General features: G+C 43.8%; 1 protein-coding gene across 4 annotated transcripts in view; it reads right to left on the bottom strand.

The window, feature by feature from the left end:
* Positions 1-393: 393 nt before the first annotated feature.
* Positions 394-20,259, bottom strand: part of LOC102406411 (TIR domain-containing adapter molecule 2) — a 46,265-nt gene continuing 26,399 nt past the window's right edge. The window contains exons 1-3 of one of the 4 annotated variants that reach the window (XR_003112482.3): positions 17,947-18,085; positions 1,868-3,029; positions 394-1,294 (exon numbers count right to left, since the gene is read on the bottom strand). Coding sequence is in view for 3 of the 4 variants with exons in the window: in XM_025296424.3 (XP_025152209.2) it covers positions 2,272-2,970 (699 nt within the window). In the remaining variant the exon portion in view is untranslated. Of the gene's footprint in view, positions 3,030-7,121; positions 10,851-17,946; positions 18,104-20,259 lie in introns of those variants that run through there. The other 3 variants (XM_025296424.3, XM_006047265.4, XM_044925499.2) reach the window with 3 other exon arrangements.

The following is a 20,259-nucleotide window of genomic DNA, read 5'->3' as shown; positions in this document are numbered from 1 at the left end:
ACTCAGGTTCTCCTGTGGCTCCAGGGTGGGCAACGAGGCCCACAGACACTCAAAATGGATATTCTCCAGCATGCGGCAAAATTTTACCGAATTTCCCTGTGTGTAAGTCTGAATGTATGCATGTGTACATGTGTATACACACTCACATGACAAAGGCCACAGCTTTACCTTTTTATCCTGTTATTTTAATAACCCCTTAGTACAATTGTTAATTTCAACATAACCAGTTACTCAGTACTTAACATTTTTCTTCATCATAAAAAAATGTATTCGACTCCAAATCAAGTGACGACATTGTGCCTGGTGATCTGTGGAGAAGTACAGATTGACGCTTTTTAAAAATACTTTTCTACAATCTTCACTGACACAGGAAATAATCAAGTTTAGTCAAGGTAAAGAATAAAAACATTTATTAAAAAACACCATCCAGCGTCAATTGCTCCAACTTTGGCAGGCAGGCAGGCAAGTGTGAGTGGTTAATGTTTTATTTGTATATGAAACTGGAGATGCAGGAAGCAGTATGGCAACAACAAAAAATGCTTATCATTAGAACTGAAAAAGAAAAGTGGGTAGTCAGCTACTATGACAGAAGGGAACTTTTAAGTCACCATGCAATGAGAAGAATCTTATCTTTCATAAGTACTAGTATCGGGGGAGGTCCGACTTACTTGCAAGATTATGAAACATGTTGGTTCGTGACTGTGAAGCGGCAGACTGCAGAAAGCTGTGAGCAAACCCCAGTGTTAGCAAGGGGATATGGAGAAGTGGGGATAAAGAGAAAGAAAAATAGGGCAGAATGTTTCTGCAGCAAAGGTCTCTAGAAAAAAAAATTTTTTTTAATTAAAAAAAAATCTAAGCATGCACTGTAATACTTTTCTGTGACTGTAAGAGCATAATGGGTAGCATTAGAAATCAATTACGCTGTAAATACATACAACATCCTTTCACTGTGAGCATATACATGAAGCCTCCTGCATCTATTAAATTATAAATCACATTATAAAATTCTGTCATTTGTTTGCTTGTTCCCTTTCCTGGTTCCTAGTTGTTCACATTCCGGGAGAGAAACAATGCCCTGTGCAGATTTATCAATCCAATCCTTTCTTTTCACAGATGAAGGAGGGTAGTAGCTTGCCCTTGGTCACATTCCTCCTCAGTGAAAAAGACTGGGAAGAACCAGGTGCTCTGACACCCTCTCGGGCGCTTGTCTCATCACAGCATGACGGGGCTCTCTCTCTCCCATTCCTGGTCTGCACTTGATAGTTCTCTGTCAATTTCAGCTGGGGCAGAAGGGCTGTGAAAGAAAGGAATTGGTCTGTTTGGAGGCTCTGATTCACTATCACTGTGGGACAAGAAACCATAAAATGCATTTCCCACTTCTAGTCTGAAAGTAATCTACAACACACACACACACACACACACACACTCAGGCTACTGAGAAATACTTCCTTGATAAAGTACTGTGCGAGACAGGAATTTTTAACTGCTTGCAAAGGAGAGGTTATTGATTTTAAAGGAGAATATCTGGCCAAGGATACACACACCTTTCAGAAGCTCTTCAAACAAAGTTCTGGTCATAGCCAATGACCAACATAGAGAGCTTCTGGCTCCAGGGGTCATGTCCACACCAGGCACAGACTCCCTAACCATAGTACCAACAAATGTGGTGGGAACTGCCTGCAAATATGTACACTACAGCAGAAGGGGAAGGACATTTGACTGGATTCTTTTAAGGAGCCCCACCACTGCCGCATCTATTCTGGGTTTCACACTTATCAGCACTACATTCTCAACGTTCTAGCCTGGCTGTCCTCGTGTCTGGGTGACAACACCCTGGGTGCTTCATTACGACATTTGTGAGAGGTACCTAGAAAGGCAGGCTGGTCAGATGTCTCGAGGTCGTTTTTTTCTGTGTGTCCTTTGAGAACAAAATCAAAGGGTAATTAATTGCATTTTTAAAATGTCTGTAAGTTTTCGTTCAAGTTCAATATAAGATGAATTTAAAATATACTTTGTAGTAATCATGAACCAGGAAAACTGAGAGGAAACAGAGCTCTTGAAACTCTGAAGATTCCCAGTTTATGGAAACATCAGCAAATACCACAACTCTACGAACTGTCCTGCAGAAATTTATCTTTCTTGGGCTCCACAGGTTTCTGTAAGAGGAAGGTTCTCTCTCATTGAAACTTTTCCTAGGAACTTGTTTTCACAAGTGAAGATAAATCCTTTGTTTTACAAAACAAGAGTCTGTCGTGTGTTGCGTGTGCTGTCTCAGGCAACAGATTGCCTTTGCACCATATTTCTGGTTTCTTTCCATATAGCTTGCTGTATCCTGTACACAGAGTCCTGAAAAATCCTTTCCACTTGGGTAGGAAAGCCACGACTTTCTTCCTCCAGGGCGTTGATGGTTCGTAGAGCAAAGGGAGTCCTCTCTCGGGGCAGGGGATTGTTCAGGGGCCGCATGGGGATGACGGAGTTGTACTTGTGCTGCCTGTTAACGGAGTTCATGAGGGACGAATAGAACTGGAACTTACACCAGGTGTCCCTTAAGAAGTTTTCAGTCAACAGTAAGATAGTCCAGGCAGACCCGTTGACAGCATCATCCAAGTTCTGTAAATGCTGTCTGCCACATGGCATCTCGGCAAAGATGATTCCAGGCTTGATGCCGAAATCGTTTTCCAGCAGGCTCTGGACTCGGAGGGCTTCACCTGTGTCTTCTTCAGCGTGCAGTATCACAAATTTGAGGAACACCTCTTCTTCTGTGTCCTCTTCTGGCCTCTCCTCCACTCCCTCCTGCTCCCCTGCTGGCATCTCTGCGGTACTGCTGCACACAGCATCACCATGCAGGGAGATTTCTTCAGATTGCTTGGAATCTGACGTGTGATGGCTTTGACTAGTATCCACACTCTGGCTTTTACCCCAAGGCACAGAAAGATGGCAGGGATCCATTTTAGACTTTCCGATACCCATTATAAAGATCCGAGTCAGAAGAGGAAAGCTTTATTTATTTCTCAGCATTTCATTTTGTTCTAAAAGGAGAAATAACAAAGCAGAGGTATAATGTAAACTCAATCAAAACATTAAAACTGGAAAATTTCATTCAACCTGAAAAACCTCAGAAGGATTCTAATATAACATTCTTGAAGAAAGAAGTGCCAAACAGACCACTGGGAAATGACACCACTTGTCTTTTTTGAGCTTCGCAAGGGCTATGACAGGTAGTCAAGGCTAAGTTAAAGAGGGCCCAGTTTAAATACAACAGGAGACATTTGGAAATTTTAAATGGTACTATATTCATGCTATAAACTTCCATATTAAAATAAATTACTTTGGTAGTTAGTGAAAAGGTACCCTATCAACTCTAACCATATGGAGTATAAATCCAACTTCTTTATTCTAACAAATTATTGTGTAGACTAGAAAGAGCAAAACCTAAAGAAACAGAATATTCCAATATTAAATTCAAAATTTATTTTTGTATCAAACACAAATACAAAACAATACAAATACCCTAAAGATGGCTAGCAGGTAGCTCTACTGACTCAGAATAAAGAGAAGAGCTGAAATGTCAAACGACACGCCAGGATTCACTGGTTTAGAGTCTTTTCTTTGGGTCTACAGTCAGGCTACATTATAATGGTTCTGGTAGAGAACTATAGTAAGGATTGTGAAAAGTAAGGAATATCTTTTTCCAGTTAATCCTGAGAACACTTAAGAAAACATATTTATTCACCTACGGAGAAATTAACATCTTGGTGTGGAAGTGAAATCTGGAAACAAAGCCTTGTAGTTTTCATCAGTGAAATTAACAAATAATCATTATAGTCTATACTTGTTCTTTTATTTAAAAAATTTTAAATTCAGATGGAAGAATTAGATCAGCTGTGAAAGGGACTCCATGTGAGTCTAATTTAAATAAATATTCAGATAATGTTCATAGTGTTGCTAATGTAATTCCCAAAATAGGCAGTTTCAAGGGGAATTCTTTTATAAAAAGACAGAAAATTTAGAATAAATATAAATTCCATGTTTTCAAAATATGGGCCCATAGGCTATATTCCAAGCATTTTTATTTACTGTTCATGGGCAAAAACCAGAGTTCAAAAAGAAATGAGAATTTGATTCATAATGTCCTAAGTAACATGAAGTTTACATATGCCAAAATAATTCAGGTTCAGAAGAAACCATGCAGCAAAACTGGTGAAAAATGTTATGGGAAGAAAAAATAAGAGAATTTTCTTTCTAATGTACTTAAGGAAGGAAAGGTTTGCCACTGTCTCTGAATAGTGAAGGAACTGCTGGCTGCCACCTGTCATCCATTCTGTCTGTACGCCAGGTTTGGATCCACAGTATACCATGCCAGCCACCAAGTGGCAGTCCAAGGCATGACAGCCCTCCAATGCTACATACATACATCCCAAATAATAAACCTAAATGAATTCACTCTCTTCTTTGGTTAGGATTTATTGCTGACTTTGTTATTGTACCATGAGAAAATTTTACTATGCAAAATTGCAGAAAGAAGCTTCCCCTGCATTAAAAATAAGTTAAACTATTCAATCTATTAAAGTGTCAGTTAAAATAATCTTCACTTACTCATTAAGATAGGTTTTTAAACCAACTTAACTTCATTATCTTATACACTAGTTGCTGCAGATGAGGGCATGTGAAATAAGATGGCAGATTTTCCTAACAAGTGTCAAAAACCTCTAGGGAAAATGGTGTGTCAAGTTAGATTGTGAAATTTTTGAAATAAATAAAAAATAAACAGGTGGTGCTAATGGTAAAGAACTTGCCTGCCAATGCTGGAGACATAAGAGACACGAGTTCAATCCCTGGGAAGGGAAGATCCTCTGGAGAAGGGAATGGCAACCCACTCCAGTATTCTTGCGTAAAAAATCCCATGGACAGAGGAGCCTCGTGGGCTCCTCCGTGGGATCACAAAGAGCCGGACATGACTAAAGTGACTTAGCACACACGCAAACAACAAAAGGAAAAAATTACACTATGGATAAGAATTACAATTTCATGTCTCATTTTTCTTAAATGCTGGTTGGCAGAAAAGAGCAAAACACTCCAGAAATCTATGATGTGCTGTTCCACCTTCCAGGCACTGCTGCCCACCTCCACTTGAAGCAGACCAGCGAGAAGCAAGTCAGTGACAATGTCTGAAAACTTCTTCTAATTTGGGGAGGGAGAAGGAAATGGCAACCCACTCCAGTACTCTTGCCTGGAAAATTCCATGGACGGAGGAGCCTGGTAGGCTACAGTCAATGGGGCTGCAAAGAGTCAGACTAGGCTGAGCGACTTCACTTAAAGTAAGGAGGCAGCCAAGAGGCAAAGAGGCAGGAAGTTTTTCTGTGCTGGAGATCTGCCTTTCCCATTGCCACATGATCCAGAGTCGGAGAAGTGGTCCAGATTCATCACAGGGGTTCTCCAGGCTGGAAGGTGGGGGGGCAGAGCCTGACCGTGCTCACCCTGCGCTCATTAACTCCATCAACAAAAAGAACAGAAGGCAGGCAGGGAATGTGGAAAGAACAGGGAAGGAAAGAAGGCTGGCGGAGAGAATCCTGTAAAGCCTTGTCAGTGTCTTCCTCCCCCATCACAGCCAGCCCGCACCAGGGTTCAGACATTCAGGTTTCTGCTCCTTCCCCTCAGTTCAGTGGGAGGACAGTGAAGGTGCCGCTGGGGAAAGGCACACAGGATTGCTTACAGGAATAAAAATATGTGTGTACACATTTTTGTGTGTTTATACGTCTTTAATTTACTTCTTTGGAAAGGCACATTTTGAAAATATTTATATTGAAAAGTCTCACTGCAGTCCTTATCTTCCCCATTCATCCTATTACCCCCATGGCCTCTCACTAGTGACTACTTTTATTAGTTTCTCCTATATTCTTCCAATATTTCCTTATACATATATCTATATATTTCTTTCCTTATTTAAAAAAGTATCGTTGCATATATACATATACACTGCCAGAGTAACAGATAGACAGGCGACTGCTTTTTCCCTTAATAACTTCAGAGCCTTCCATATCAGTATACAGAGAAACTCCACATAATCTCCCAACATGTGCATGTACCCTAACTGTCCCCTGTTCTTGATTATGTGATTTGTTTCCAGTCTACAACTATTATGAAAATGCTGCAATGAATAACTTTGTACAAGTGCCACTTCATCCACATGCAAGGTCATCTGGAGAATAATGAGCCCAAATGGGATGTCTATATCAAAGGACAAATGTATTTGTCACAGTGACAGATTTGGCCAAACTGCTCTCTATAAACGGAGAAGGCAATGGCACCCCACTCCAGTACTCTTGCCTGGAAAATCCCATGGACGGAGGAGCCTGGTGGGCTGCAGTCCACGGGGTTGCTAAGAGTCAGACACGACTGAGTAACTTCACTTTCACTTTTCACTTTCATGCACTGGAGAATGAAGTGACAACCCACTCCAGTGTTCTTGCCTGGAGAATCCCAGGGACTGGGAACCTGGTGGGCTGCCGTCTATGGGGTCGCACAGAGTCAGACACAACTGAAGCGACTTAGCAGCAGCAGCTCTCTGTAAGACTGAACATTTTTTTGTTTTGTTTTGTTTTAACTTGACAGAATGACACGCCCACCTCCATCCCATGCCCCAGTAAAGATCTATGACCAAAAGGACCAATTACTATTGACCACAACCCAGTGGAGCTAATCACCAGGGCAACAGAAAGTGGAAAGATACAACTTAACAGAATGGAGCCCTTATACTGAAGTTCTGTAGGGAACAGCAACAGGGCGAGGATCAGGAGACTCAGGCAAAAGCAGGTGCCAATGGAATCCCCCACATTTAACAGGAGTAAGACGAAAAGAACTGAACGGCATCTATGCACACTTGGCAAGTGTGCAAAAATATTACAGGAAGTAAGAAAGAACAAAGAAGAATCATAGTAGGCGACAGACAAATACAAATTTCCATTCTCATGAAGATTACGTGCTCTGGAATCAGACTACATGAACATAAATCCCAGCCCTACTATAAAAAAACAATTGCAAGACTTTGTACAAGTTACCGTACGTGTATCTCTGTGCTTTGATCTCATTGTGCATTAAATGGTGATAATTATAATACCTACCTTTAAGGTTTTCAGGAAGATCAAATGGCTTAGAAGAGTGCTCCATACATTTTTCGCTGTTAATTTTGTTATTAAATACATAACAAAGAAGCTGAAGAACACTTTACAGTTTTACTTTAGTAGCAGAACGCAGAACTAACCCAGAGGGGTGTGCATCCAGAGGGGTGAGTGGCTGCGGCAGAGGATGCCAGAACTTCCCTTTGACTATTTCATTATTCTCAGGAAAAGAGGAAGCAAAACTCCTTCCTTAGGACTGCCCCCAAACCTCAGTCTGTAGCATAAACAAAACTTAAATGATAGAGGATGGAACCTGTTGGGGTGAGACTACGGTGTCCCCAAGGTTATTCTTCTTCTTTATGCTTGTGCGTGCTAAATCGCTTTAGTTGTGTCTGACTCTTTGCGCCCACCAGGCTCCTGTGTCCGTGGGATTCTCCAGGCAAGAATACTGGAGTGGATTGCCATTCCGTCCTCCAGGGGATCTTTCGGACCCAGGGACTGAACTGGCATGTTGACTAGTCCCCATGTGCCCTTGTGCCTCCAGCAGAAGCCTTCTGTGGTTGCAGGAGGGTCAGGGCAGCACCCAGGGGGTCCTATCCCACCACAGCCTCTCTTCCTGCAGAAACTTCCCAGGAGGTTCCTTGGGGTGGTTACAGCCAGCCCCCTCTGCCCTGGCCATAACTCAAAACTGAAACATCAGTGTGAATTTCTTGTTCACACAAAGTTTACTTTCCTCACCTAGACCTTTGCGACAGTTAATTGTATGTGTCAGCTGGGCAAGGCTACAGTGCCTAGTTGTTTGATCAAACATCAGTCCAGATGTCGCCCTGCAGGTATTTTTAGATGAGACTGACATTTAATGCAGTAAACTTTAACTGTAAAAACACGGAGTCACTGTGCTGTCTAGCTGAATCTAATATAAGACTGTAAATCAACTGTATTTTAAATTTAAAATGTAAATGAATAACGCAGTAGACTGAGTAAAGCAGATTACTCTCCATAATGTGGGTGAGACTTGGCCAATAAATGAAGGCCTTAAGAGCAATACTGAGGTTTCCCCAAGGAATTCTGCCTTGGGAAGGCAACAGAGAAATTCCACCTGAATTCCCAGCCTTCAGATGCAAGACTGCAAAGTCAACTCCGATCTGAGTTTCCAGCCCTGCCAGTCACAAGAGCCAGTTTCTTACAGTGAACCTCCCACCCTTCCTTCCTCTCTCCCTGTGAAACCTACTGGTCCTGTTTCGCTGAAAAACCCAACTGTAACCCTCCATAAAAGTTTGTTGCCCTCAGAATTAAGAGTTACTGTTTGCTATTTTAAAAACATTTTGACAACTTTGGAAGAGAGACTCCCAAACAACAGGAAGTGAAACAATGACCAGTAATAATTTGATAATAAAATACATATTCATCCACAATTTTCAACCTGTCCTTGTGTTTACCACTGAAAATGCTTATGTGTTTAAATCACTGCCTCTGAAATTTAATACATTTAATGAACATTTAGGCATCTAGTATACTTGGCTCCTTCAGCCCTGGAGAAACTTTCAGTTGTTTTTCCTATCTGAATAGCACCATCTTGTGGCAAATACGTACAAAATTAGTTTCTTTGCTTAATTAACAGGCTTTGTCATTATTAATAAATGTCAATGTTGCTGAGAAGGAAATGGCAACCCACTCCAGTGTTCTTGCCTGGAGAATCCCAGGGACAGGAGAGCTTCCGTCTATGGGGTCGCACAGAGTCGGACACGACTGAAGCGACTTAGCAGCAGCAGCTGAAAACCTACTCTGCACCAAGCCCTGCTGTGTTTTAGGGAAGTGGAGCCAGGATATGGAGACAGGACTCACTGCACCGGTGCTCCCATCAGGTAACAGGTGCTACTGGAGCACTCAGGATGGACACTGCAGCAGGGAGCACTTGCATCAGGAAGGCCGAGAAGGGACGGTTTCAGGCAGTGGGAGCAGCATTTGCAAAGACACTTGAGGCACCAGAGGGCACAGCGTGTTAGGATTGCTTTGCACTTGGTATTTAGAAGCCTCAAGTCCATATGCAGGGATGGGAGGGGGATAGGATAGTGTTAGACATCAGGACAGACAGACAGCAGGATTAGAGAGAGTAAGGAACCTAGAATATTTGGCTCAGGACTTTGAACTTGATCCTGTGGGCAGACAGAGAGCCCCTGGCAGGTGTTAAGTAGGGGAGTGAGATGATCTGACTCGTTTTAGACAGGTTAAGATAGTTGGAGTAAGGAGATGAAGCCTGAGGGCCGTGAGGCTGTGGACAGGAAGAGTAATCAGATGCGAGGCTGCTGCAATAACCTAGGTGAGAAAGCAGAGCCCTCAACCAAGTGACAGCGGAGGCAAAAATGTGCAGGAGAGAGGAAAGCTTAGCTAAGAAGGACAGGAGAAGTCAACAGCTACAAATGAAGATGATGTCATTAAGAGGAGGGAAACTTGGAATGCCTGGAAATAGAGGGAACTGGCTGGTAGAGAGAAAGAAGATGAAGAAGTGTGTGGGGACTTCTTAGGGCTGAGCTGTTTTCCTCTTGGTCACTGGGCAGCCCTGTCTCTCTCCTACTCCCCTTTTCCCTGTGAGGAGGAGGGGAGCCACCAAATTCTTCAGGGCGTTAGGTCTCAGGGTAATGTCTGTGATGAACACTGCAGATGGTGTGGTGGCCTGTGGGACTCTGGGATTTAGCATCTTGGGAGAAAGTGAGCACGCTTGGTTTTTAGGAGGCATGGCTGCATTGTATCGGAAGAGAGCGCGCTGCTCCTGTGGTCCTGGTCTGGAGGTTTAAGAATGGAAAGAAGGGAAGGTATGGATGTTAAGTAGCCAAAGGGGCATTCGGTAGCAGGTACAGCAGACGGGCTCAACCAAATTTATGCCAACTTCCTTTTAGTTAACCTTCCCGTACTACAAGTACTAAAAGCTGTATTTCCCAGACTTCCTTAAAGCTAGGGTACTGGGTGTAACTTATGTTCTGCCAACATGTCTGAGTTAAATATCAAGGGAGGCAGAGCATGAAGCAATATTTTGCAGAGCTGCGGTGATTCAGGAGCTGGCAGCATGATGAGCTGCAGGAGGGTTCACAGTTTTGGCAAAAGTCCCTGCTCCACTAGACCAGTTCTGCAGGTGATGTTCCGAGGTGTTCCCAGAAACTCAATCTGGAGCCTAGCTCTTCGACTCGCCCAATGATAGTGTACATTTTGTAATATCCGCCACTATATACCTTTCTGCTTAAACTAGCTTGAGTAGATTCTGTTTTCTGCAACTAAACTGTAATTGATACAGCATCCAAATCCAGGCCAGGGAACTACAGCAAGTCAGCAGCAAAACACGGCACTGCCATCTGTTTTTGTATGTTTCACTGGAAGACAGCCACACCATTCATTCCTGTATTGTCTATGGCAAATTTCACGCTAAAGAGGCAGAGGTGAGCAATTCTAGTGGGAGCTGGATGGCCCAGATGGCCCAGGATATTTATTGCCAGGACATGACAGAACAGACCTGTGCTGGTTAAGATGAGGAACATGCAGACTTTTACGTCAGACCCACACCCTGAAAATACTTTAAAATCCCCACTAGGGTGATCAATATGTTCAGGAATAGGATGGGTAGAATTTAAATCCACCTGATCTTTACTGAAATAACATTTACTGAAGGTCAGCTTAGTTCAGTTATCAGTCGTGTCCGATTCTTTGCGACCCCATGAACTGCAGCATGCTAGGCCTCCCCATCCATCACCAACTCCCAAAGCTTACTCAAACTCATGTCCATTGAGTTGCTGATGCCATCCAACCATCTCATCTCCTGTCATGCCCTTCTCCTCCTGCCTTCAATCTTTCCTAGCATCAGGGTCTTTTCCAACGAGTCAGCTCTTCACATCAGGTAGCCAAAGTATTGGAGTTTCAGCTTCAGCATCAGTCCTTCCAATAAATATTCAGGACTGATTTCCTTTAGGATGGACTGGTTGGATCTCCTTGAAGTCCAAGGGACTCTCAAGAGTCTTCTCCAACACCACAATTCAAAAGCACCAATTCTTCGGCGCTCAGCTTTCTTTATATTCAAACTCTCACACCCATACATGACTACTGGAAAAACCATAGCTTTGACTACATGGACCTTTGTGGGCAAAGTAATGTCTCTGCTTTTTAACATGCTGTCTAGGTTGGTCATAATTTTTCTTCCCAGGAGTGCGTGTCTTTTAATTTCATGGCTTCAGTCACCATCTGCAGTGATTCTGGGGCCCAAGAAAATAAAGTCTGTCACTGTTTTCACTGTTTCCCCATCTATTATGCCACAGTGATGGGACAGATGCCATGATCTTAGTTTTGTGAATGTTGAGTTTTAAGCCAACTTTTTCACTCTCCTCTTTTACTTTCATCAAGAGGCTCTTTAGTTCTTCACTTTCTGCCATAAGGGCGGTGTATCTGCATATTTGAGGTTATTGATATTTCTCCCGGAAATCTTGATTCCAGCTTGTACTTCATCCAGCCTAGCATTTCTCATGATGTACTCTGTATACAAGTTAAACAAGCAGGGTGAAAATATACAGCCTTGACGTACTCCTTTCCCTATCTGGAACCAGTCTGTTGTTCCATGTCCAGCTCTAACTGTTGCTTCCTGACCTGCATACAGATTTCTCAAGAGGCAGGTCAGGTGGTCTGGTATTCCCATCTCTTTAAGAATTTTCCAGACTTTGTTGTGGTCCACACAATCAAAGGCTTTGGCATAGTCAATAAAGCAGAAGTATATGTTTTTCTGGAACTCTCTTGCTTTTTCGATGATTCAGCAGATGCTGGCAATTTGATTTCTGGTTCCTCTGCCTTTTTTAAATCCAGCTTGAACATTAGGAAGTTTATGGTTCACATACTCTTGAAGCCTAGCTTGGAGAATTTTGAGCATTACTTTACGAGAGTGTGAGATGAGTGCAACTGTGTAGTAGTTAGAGCATTCTTTGGCACTGACTTTCTTTGGGATTGGAATGAAAACTGACCTTTTCCAGTCCTGTGGCCACTGCTGAGTTTTCCAAATTTGCTGGCATATTGAGTGTAGCACTTTCACAGCATCACCTTTGAGGATTTGAAATATCTCAACTGGAATTCCATCATCTCCACTAGCTTTGTTCACAGTGATGCTTCCTAAGGCCCACTTGACTTTGCATGCCAGGATGTTTGGCTCTAGGTTGGTGATCACACCATCTTAATTATCTGAATCATGAAGATCCTTTTTGTACAGTTCTTCTGTGTATTCTTGCCAGCTCTTCTTAATATCTTCTACTTCTTAGGTCCATACCATTTCTGTCCTTCATGGTGCCCATCTTTGCATGAAAGGTGAGTTGTCATTTATTTATTCTTTGGGGGAGTTCCATAGAATCCATAAGGATGGAGGAGGCCCAGTCTAAATGAAAGGATTAATTGTATCAACTATTACCCATTGATACTTACTAGAGTCAAAGTAAACCAGGGCCTATATTTTCCACTTAGGTTCCAGCTCTGGCATTAGAAAGGTTAGGCATCTTCAGGGGTCTGGCACCCTGTACCTTCCCTGCATGGCACTCATGACAGTTAATTACTATGGTGTGAGTATCTGCTTAGGTTCTCATCTTTCCCATTAGCCTGTAAACTCTACTGGGGTAACACCAAATCTTTCTTGTCCCTGTATCTCCAGAGCCTTGTAACAGTCAGCATTCAACAATACCTTTTGAATGAACGAATGAATCATAAAATTCCACATATAAGATTAACAGTTTTTCAGGTTGAAGGACACCCAAACACAACTCTTTAACATCCTTATTATATAAATTATTGACCCAATCAGAATACAGACATGCTGCAGTCTATGGGGTCGCAAAGAGTTGGACATGACTAAGCGACTGTACAACAAATTTTACCTCCAGATTGAGTAAAGCATGTCTCCTCCACCTGCCAATAATACCCTGCTCATATCTCTTATAATACGCACTGCACTGTACTTTTAACTTGCCTTCCTTGCTGGTCTGGAAGGTAGCTTCCACCTTATTTCCCCAGACTTCTCCACCATGGAAAATGGCACCATCGATCTGCCCAGTCACCTCAGCCAGACACCTCAGGAATCACTGACATTGTCCCTTCCACTCCTACACTTTCACTTCTAAGCTGTCACCAAGTCAACCTGCAAAACACATCTCAAAATGTTCCACTTCCTCCCTTATTGCATTTTCATTCTACATCAATATCTTTCCCCTAGTCCACTACACTGCTCCTTCCTAACTGGTCTTCTATGGCCACTCTTGGTCAGTCTAATATTCTCCACTCAGCAGCCACACAATTTTAAGCTACAGTTTTTCCAGTAGTCATGTATGGATGTGAGAGTTGGACTATAAAGAAAACTGAGTGCTGAAGAAATGATGCTTTTGAACTGTGGTGTTGGAGAAGACTCTTGAGAGTCCCTTGGACTGCAAGGAGGTCCAATCAGTCCATCCTAAAGGAAATCAGTCCTGAATATTCATTGGAAGGACTGATGCTGAAGCTGAAACTCCAATACTTTGGCCACCTGATGCAAAGAACTGACTCACTGGAAAAAGACCCTGAAGCTGGGAAAGACAGGAGGAGAGGGGGATGACAGAGGGTGAGATGGTTGGATGGCATCACCGACTCGATGGACATGAGTTTGATCAAGCTCCGGGAGTTGGTGATGGACAGGGAAGCCTGGCATGCTACAGCCTATGGGGTCCCAAAGAGTCGGACATGACTGAGCGACTGAACCGAACAACCCTGCAATGGCTTCCCACTGCTCTTAGAATCAGAATTTCTTAACATGGCAAAGGATGCCCTTCACGATCTGACTCCTTCAGCTCCAAGCTCATCTCGTGCTTCTTTCTCCTCTGCTCCCCCAGTTCCCTGCACGTGGGTTTTGTTTTATTTCTCAAACTTGTTCAGCTTTCTCCTATCACAGGATCTAGGGAACTATTTTATTGAAATTTTGAAGTATGAGTTATATGACAATATATTTCTTATTAGAGAACTTGAATACAGTATTGTAGGCTAGCCAACATTCTACTGGAGGTAAATAATAAAAAATTTCAAATAGTAGGGAATGGCAACATAAACTATGTCATATTATTCACATGACGAACTCTATGAAATCATTAAAATGTTTACAAATGTTATGAATTATTTTAATGACATGAGAAAACTTTAATAACATACAAGAAATTTTAATGATCCTGTACTATGATCTTAGCTTTGTAAAAACAAACTACAGAGAATACAGATTGGAAAGAAGTACATCAAAAAGGTAACATTGGTTATCTGTGTATGGCAGATGTATGGATGTAATCTGGGAAAAAAAAAAGATTTTTTTTTTTTTTAAGGAAATATGTTGTTCTCTAGGTTTTGTATTTCTAAATAGAGGTCATGTTAACCTGATGCCCCAGAGAGTATGTTCCTTAGGTGCCACACGTGCACATTTTGGATGGGTTTAACCCACATCCAGGTTTAACTCTGCTTGACCTCCCCCCCATTTTTTTTAAACCTATATACAAATTTCTAATAGTTGGGGTTTTCTAACTCTAAACCCAATAGTGGTCCTCCAATATCCCACTGAACAACACACACACACCAGAGGACAGAGTATTCATTTCCACAGTACCTAAAACAGATCCTTGAGCAAGTAAATGTTAAATTACTTTAAAAAACTGCTTCTATCAAGGGTTTCCTGGTGACTCCGTGGTATAAAGAATCCACCTGCCAATGCAGGAGGCAAGGGTTCAATCCCTGGTCAGGGGAAGACCAGGATTCCACACTCCTTGGAAAAACTAAGCCCACATGCCACAACTATTAAGCCTGTGCTCTAGAGCCCAGGAGCTGAAACTACTGAAGCTTTAATGCTCTAGAGCCTGTGTTCTGCAGCAAGAGAAACACCACGAGAAGCCCACAGGCCACAACCAGAGAGCAGCCCCGGCTCACCGCAACTAGAGAAAGCCGAGGCAGCCACGAAGATCCCACAGAGCCAAAAATAAATAAATAAAATAATTTTAAAAAATTGCTTCTGTCAGGTAGAAAAACAAAAAAGCACAAGCTGATTTTCCCCTGCAGAGCCTGCTTCATTTCTCAGCTGCTAAGATGCTCCATGCTAATGAGTGCTGTCTGATCAACAGAGAAGCCTAGGGCAGGAGTTCTGATCCCAACTTCCCTCAAGGCTTCCCTTTATCCCTCCTACTCATTCCATGTTCCAAATCCCTTTACTTTGAATTTTTATTTAATCTTCTACCGTAAATATTTATTCAAACATCTGAAATCCCAATTCTGACATGAGAAAGAAGTTTTTTCTATTCTTTTAAAAGAGAGGAAGGTAGGATATACACTACTGATAATATCACAGAACTAGCTGCTTGGGATTAAAATAGAAAATAAATATTATAAATTAAATGATCTTTTATTCCCCAACAGCTTTTTGAGAAGATGAAAATATTGCTTTTTATTTCCATTCCCACATATTTTAAAAAGAGAACTGAATTTTGTTATGCAAGCTTGATATTCTGTGGTACTGGCTTAGTCACTACACAACTTAAAAATGCATATAATAACCTCTGAACAAGCACCTTCATTTATCTTCTTTCTGTTATGACAACCTGCTTCTGGAACCATTCAACAAGGCTCCAAGTCAGAGACTACTGCTTCCCACTGAAGAGAAGAAATTGGAAAAGAAAAAAACTTGCATATTCTTTCCAGTAAATGGAGGATTTTCCTTTCATTTTCTATATTTCAAAATGAGAACTGGCCTTAAAGTGCAAATCTTCTCCACACCAGAAACAACGTTTTACAAAAACGCAAACTGTACATTTTATCAAAATGAGACTTGGGATAAAAATGCTTGTGCTCTTTTAATATTAGAGAGCTTTAGCAACCAATGATTTAAAAGTGCCATCAGCTTCATGGGATATTAGAGAGTACTGTTTAGTATCTAACAGCCACTGACCTAGACAGTCAGGGTCGAGAAGATGTTACCAGGACTAAGGCAGTAATCCTTGAGAAAGCCAGAACAGGGGAATGGGTAAAGTAAAGGTGTACAGCCTGCGAGAGTCGAGCAGAGACCCCTGCAGGCAAGGAGAATGGAAGCAAAATGAGAGCCACTCCAGCCAAGTGAGCAGGGTGGGGAAGCTGGAGAGATCACCATGAAAGCAGTCAGGGGCGTGATGACACAGGGTCTGTAGCCACAGTCAGAGTTTTGTTTTTATGATTCTGATGAGAAGCCACCAGAAGGTTCTGAAGAGAGGGGAAAGCTCTGACTAGATATTTCTAAAAATAGCTGCTGTTTGGAGAAACGCTGAAGACAAGAGCAAGGGTAGAGGCCGGAAGATGTGATCAGTCGTCACAGTCTTCCGGGTAAAAGAGGACTGTGCTTTGCGTTAGAGAGGGCGTAACATATGATCGGATTTGAGCTGTCTTTTCAAGGCAGAGTCAACAGTTTGCTGGATGCTTGGATGTGGGGTCTGAGCTGAAAAGAGGAGTCAAATGACAATCCCTAGACTTGCAGCCTCACTGGATGGCAGTAACATTTCCTGTGATTAGGAAGGTAAATAAGAGGAGAACGGAAGAGAGGACTGCGTGGGTGCCTGTCAGTAATTCTTCTGGAACACACTAAATTTAAATGCCCATCAGACTTCCAAGTGGAGATGTTAAACTAGATACTAGATGTTAATCTAGAGCTCAGGAGAGAAGTGAAGCTACAAAGAAAAATCTGGAAGTCATCAGCTTATAGATGGTATTTACAGTCATGAAATATGCCTTGGGATAGAAATTGCCTTGGGATAAAGTATGGTTCAAAAGGGAATCTGGCCAAGAACCAAACACTGTAGCAGTCTAACGTGTGGTAGCTGAGAAGAGGAGAAGCCTGGAAACATAGAAAGAGTGGCCAGGGAGGCGGAAGGACATTCAGAAAGTGGCGGTGACCTGGGGGCCACATGAAGGAAAAAATACCGAGGAGGAGGGAGCAGATAACTGATTCATAGGAGGTGAAAACTCGCACAGATAACTGATTTATCAGGAGGCATTTGTTAAATGAATAAATTTAAAAAATATCACAGGGAGCAAATGACTCTACAGATGAGGTGCAAAAGGTCCAACACACAGCTGGACATTTGAGGAATATTCACTTTGCTTCAGGAGGAGGAGGTAACTCATTACTCTGTATCTGCTCATCTACTTTTTGATTTCAGTGAGTTGCTTAACTCCATCTGTAACCAACACATTACTTACGATGTTAAAATGGGCCATATTTTTAAGGATTTTTAAAGTTTACTGCTATGAAAAACTGTATAGGTCCTAACAAACAATACTGAAAACGAGCTCACCGCTGCCAGCCCTAAGTCTTTTCATCCAAATTAGCTTTTGGAGAAGGTCCCAAATAATGGCAACCCACTCCAGTGTTCTTGCCTGGAGAATCCCAGGGACGGGGAGCCTGGTGGGCTGCCGTCTATGGGGTCGCACAGAGTCGGATACGACTGAAGCGACTTAGCAGCAGCAGCAAGGTCCCAAATAAGCAAACCAAAACCAAAACTTTCAGCACAGACTCAAGTGTGCCTGGCGGAGGCTCCCACCAGAAGAACTTTTAAGCCTTCTGAGACACTGGGCTCTTTGCTTAGGGTTCTGAGATTTCTTTAAAAAAAAAAAAAAAAAAGGTTTTATAGTCAAAATGAAGCTTCAAGAAAGGTAGAGTTGCGAGAGGGACCCTCCCCTCAGAGGAAGGCGACTCAGCCGAAAGGACGGCCGGCGCCCCCACCCCAGGCTCCCCGAGGTGGCCGCCCGCCCGGCGCCCGGCCCCCGACCCCCCGGGGCCCCGGCCCACCCGAGCGGAAGCCGGCTACTTGCCGGGAAGGCGCGCTGCTCCGAGCCCCGCGGCGACGTCTTCCTCGCCCGCCGAGCGCTCCGCGACTTCCGGTGGGCGGGGGTCGAGACAGCCGGCGGGCGGCGCGGACCCGCCCCACGCCCGCGGCACGAGCGCGGCGCGCGGAAGTCCGGGGGCCGGCGCGTCCCGCCCCTCTGGGGCGCGCCGCCGCTTAGCCGTTTGCGGGTCCATCCCGCCCGCAGGGAGGCTGAGGTGCATCGGGATGGAAGTCTTCGGCTGGCGGCGAGAAGGAGCCGGCTGGGACGCCGAAGGAGAGGACCTCGCGCAGGGGAGTTAAGCCCGTGCTGCTGCCTTGTTATTGTTTTTTAAAGGCCCGCAAGAGCCGACTCGGAGGTTAGGACGGAAGAAGGACTCCACTGTCTTCCCTGCAGACCTGGGCGCTGGGGTGGGAGCTGCAGCCGCGGCCTCTGCGCCTACCCGGCGCGCCCAAACACTGAGCCTGCAGCAGGCCCCGGGGCTCCCAACAGAAGCCTCTAGACTCTATAAAGGAAGGAAACAGCCATTCTCACCCAAACTCTGTAAGACCCTCCTCGAGGTACAGCGACTCTCCAGTTCCTCCAAGTTGGTCCCTTGACTTTTCCTTTCTCTTTGGGGTTCTCTCACTGACTGCTGCAGCAATCAACCACATCCCTGGTTAGGGACGGTGGCGCATCAGTAACCACCGCCGCCCCCCGCTCCCCAAACGCACACACGCACACACGCCCGGCCGAAAGCCACCTTGAGAAAGATTCCTTTTCAGATTCTGTATCGCAGCCGAAACGCCACTGAATGTTTAGGAAGAACAAAAAAACAACCAAGTAATCTAAGACTTTGACTGTGTGGATCACAGTAAACTGTGGACAATTCTGAAAGAGATGGGAATACCAGACCACCTGACCTGCCTCTTGAGAAATCTGTACGCAGGTCAGGAAGCAACAGTTAGAACTGGACATGGAACAACAGACTGGTTCCAAATAGGAAAAGGAGTACGTCAAGGCTGTATATTGTCACCCTGCTTATTTAACTTATATGCAGAGTACATCATGAGAAACGCTGGACTGGAAGAAGCACAAGCTGGAATCAAGATTGCTGGGAGAAATATCAATAACCTCAGATATGCAGATGACACCACCCTTATGGCAGAAAGTGAAGAGGAACTAAAAAGCCTTTTGATGAAAGTGAAAGAGGAGAGTGAAAAAGTTGGCTTAAAGCTCAACATTAAGAAAACTAAGATCATGGCATCCGGTCCCATCACTTCATGGGAACTAGATGGGGAAACAGTGGAAACAGTGTCAGACTTTATTTTTTTGGGCTCCCAAATCACTGCAGATGGTGATTGCAGCCATGAAATGAAAAGACGCTTCCTCTTTGGAAGGAAAGTTACGACCAACCTAGATAGCATATTCAAAAGCAGAGACATTACTTTGCCAACAAAGGTCCATCTAGTCAAGGCTATGGTTTTTCCTGTGGTCATGTATGGATGTGAGAGTTGGATTGTGAAGGAGGCTGAGCGCCGAAGAATTGATGCTTTTGAACTGTGGTGTTGGAGAAGACTCTTGAGAGTCCCTTGGACTGCAAGGAGATCCAACCAGTCCATTCTGAAGGAGATCAGCCCTGGGATTTCTTTGGAGGGTATGATGCTAAAGCTGAAACTCCAGTACTTTGGCCACCTCATGGGAAGAGCTGACTCATTGGAAAAGACTCTGATGCTGGGAGGGATTGGGGGCAGGAGGAGAAGGGGACGACAGAGGATGAGATGGCTGAATTGGCATCACTGAGTCGATGGACGTGAGTCTGAGTGAACTCCGGGAGTTTGTGATGGACAGGGAGGCCTGGCGTGCTGTGATTCATGGGGTCGCAAAGAGTTGGACACGACTGAGCTACTGAAATGACTGAACTGAATCTAAGACGATGAAAAGCCAGATACATAATCCTACCATCTCTCTCTCAGGCTTCCAATCGTAATCATAACCAAAGACCCCAATTCAGAAATCACATACACCACCACCACCCCACCTCCCCCACCCTGTATGTGGGCCATTTTCAGGCAATCCCTACTCACTGATGAAGGAGGAGAACTCCATTACGAAACCTCAGAGAAGACAATGAATAGTAAACTGGAATTGAAGACCCATACCTGGATCTCCAGGGCTTCCCTGGTGGCTCAGCTTGTAAAGAACCCCCCTGCAATTCACGAGACCCAGGTTCCATCCCCTGGAGGAGGGAACCCACCCCAGTATTCTTGCCTGGAGAATCCCATGGACAGAGGAGCAC

Source organism: Bubalus bubalis, chromosome 11 (genome assembly GCF_019923935.1).
Source record: "Bubalus bubalis isolate 160015118507 breed Murrah chromosome 11, NDDB_SH_1, whole genome shotgun sequence".
Lineage (NCBI taxonomy): Eukaryota > Metazoa > Chordata > Mammalia > Artiodactyla > Bovidae > Bubalus > Bubalus bubalis.
This window is presented reverse-complemented; position numbering and strand designations above follow the sequence as displayed.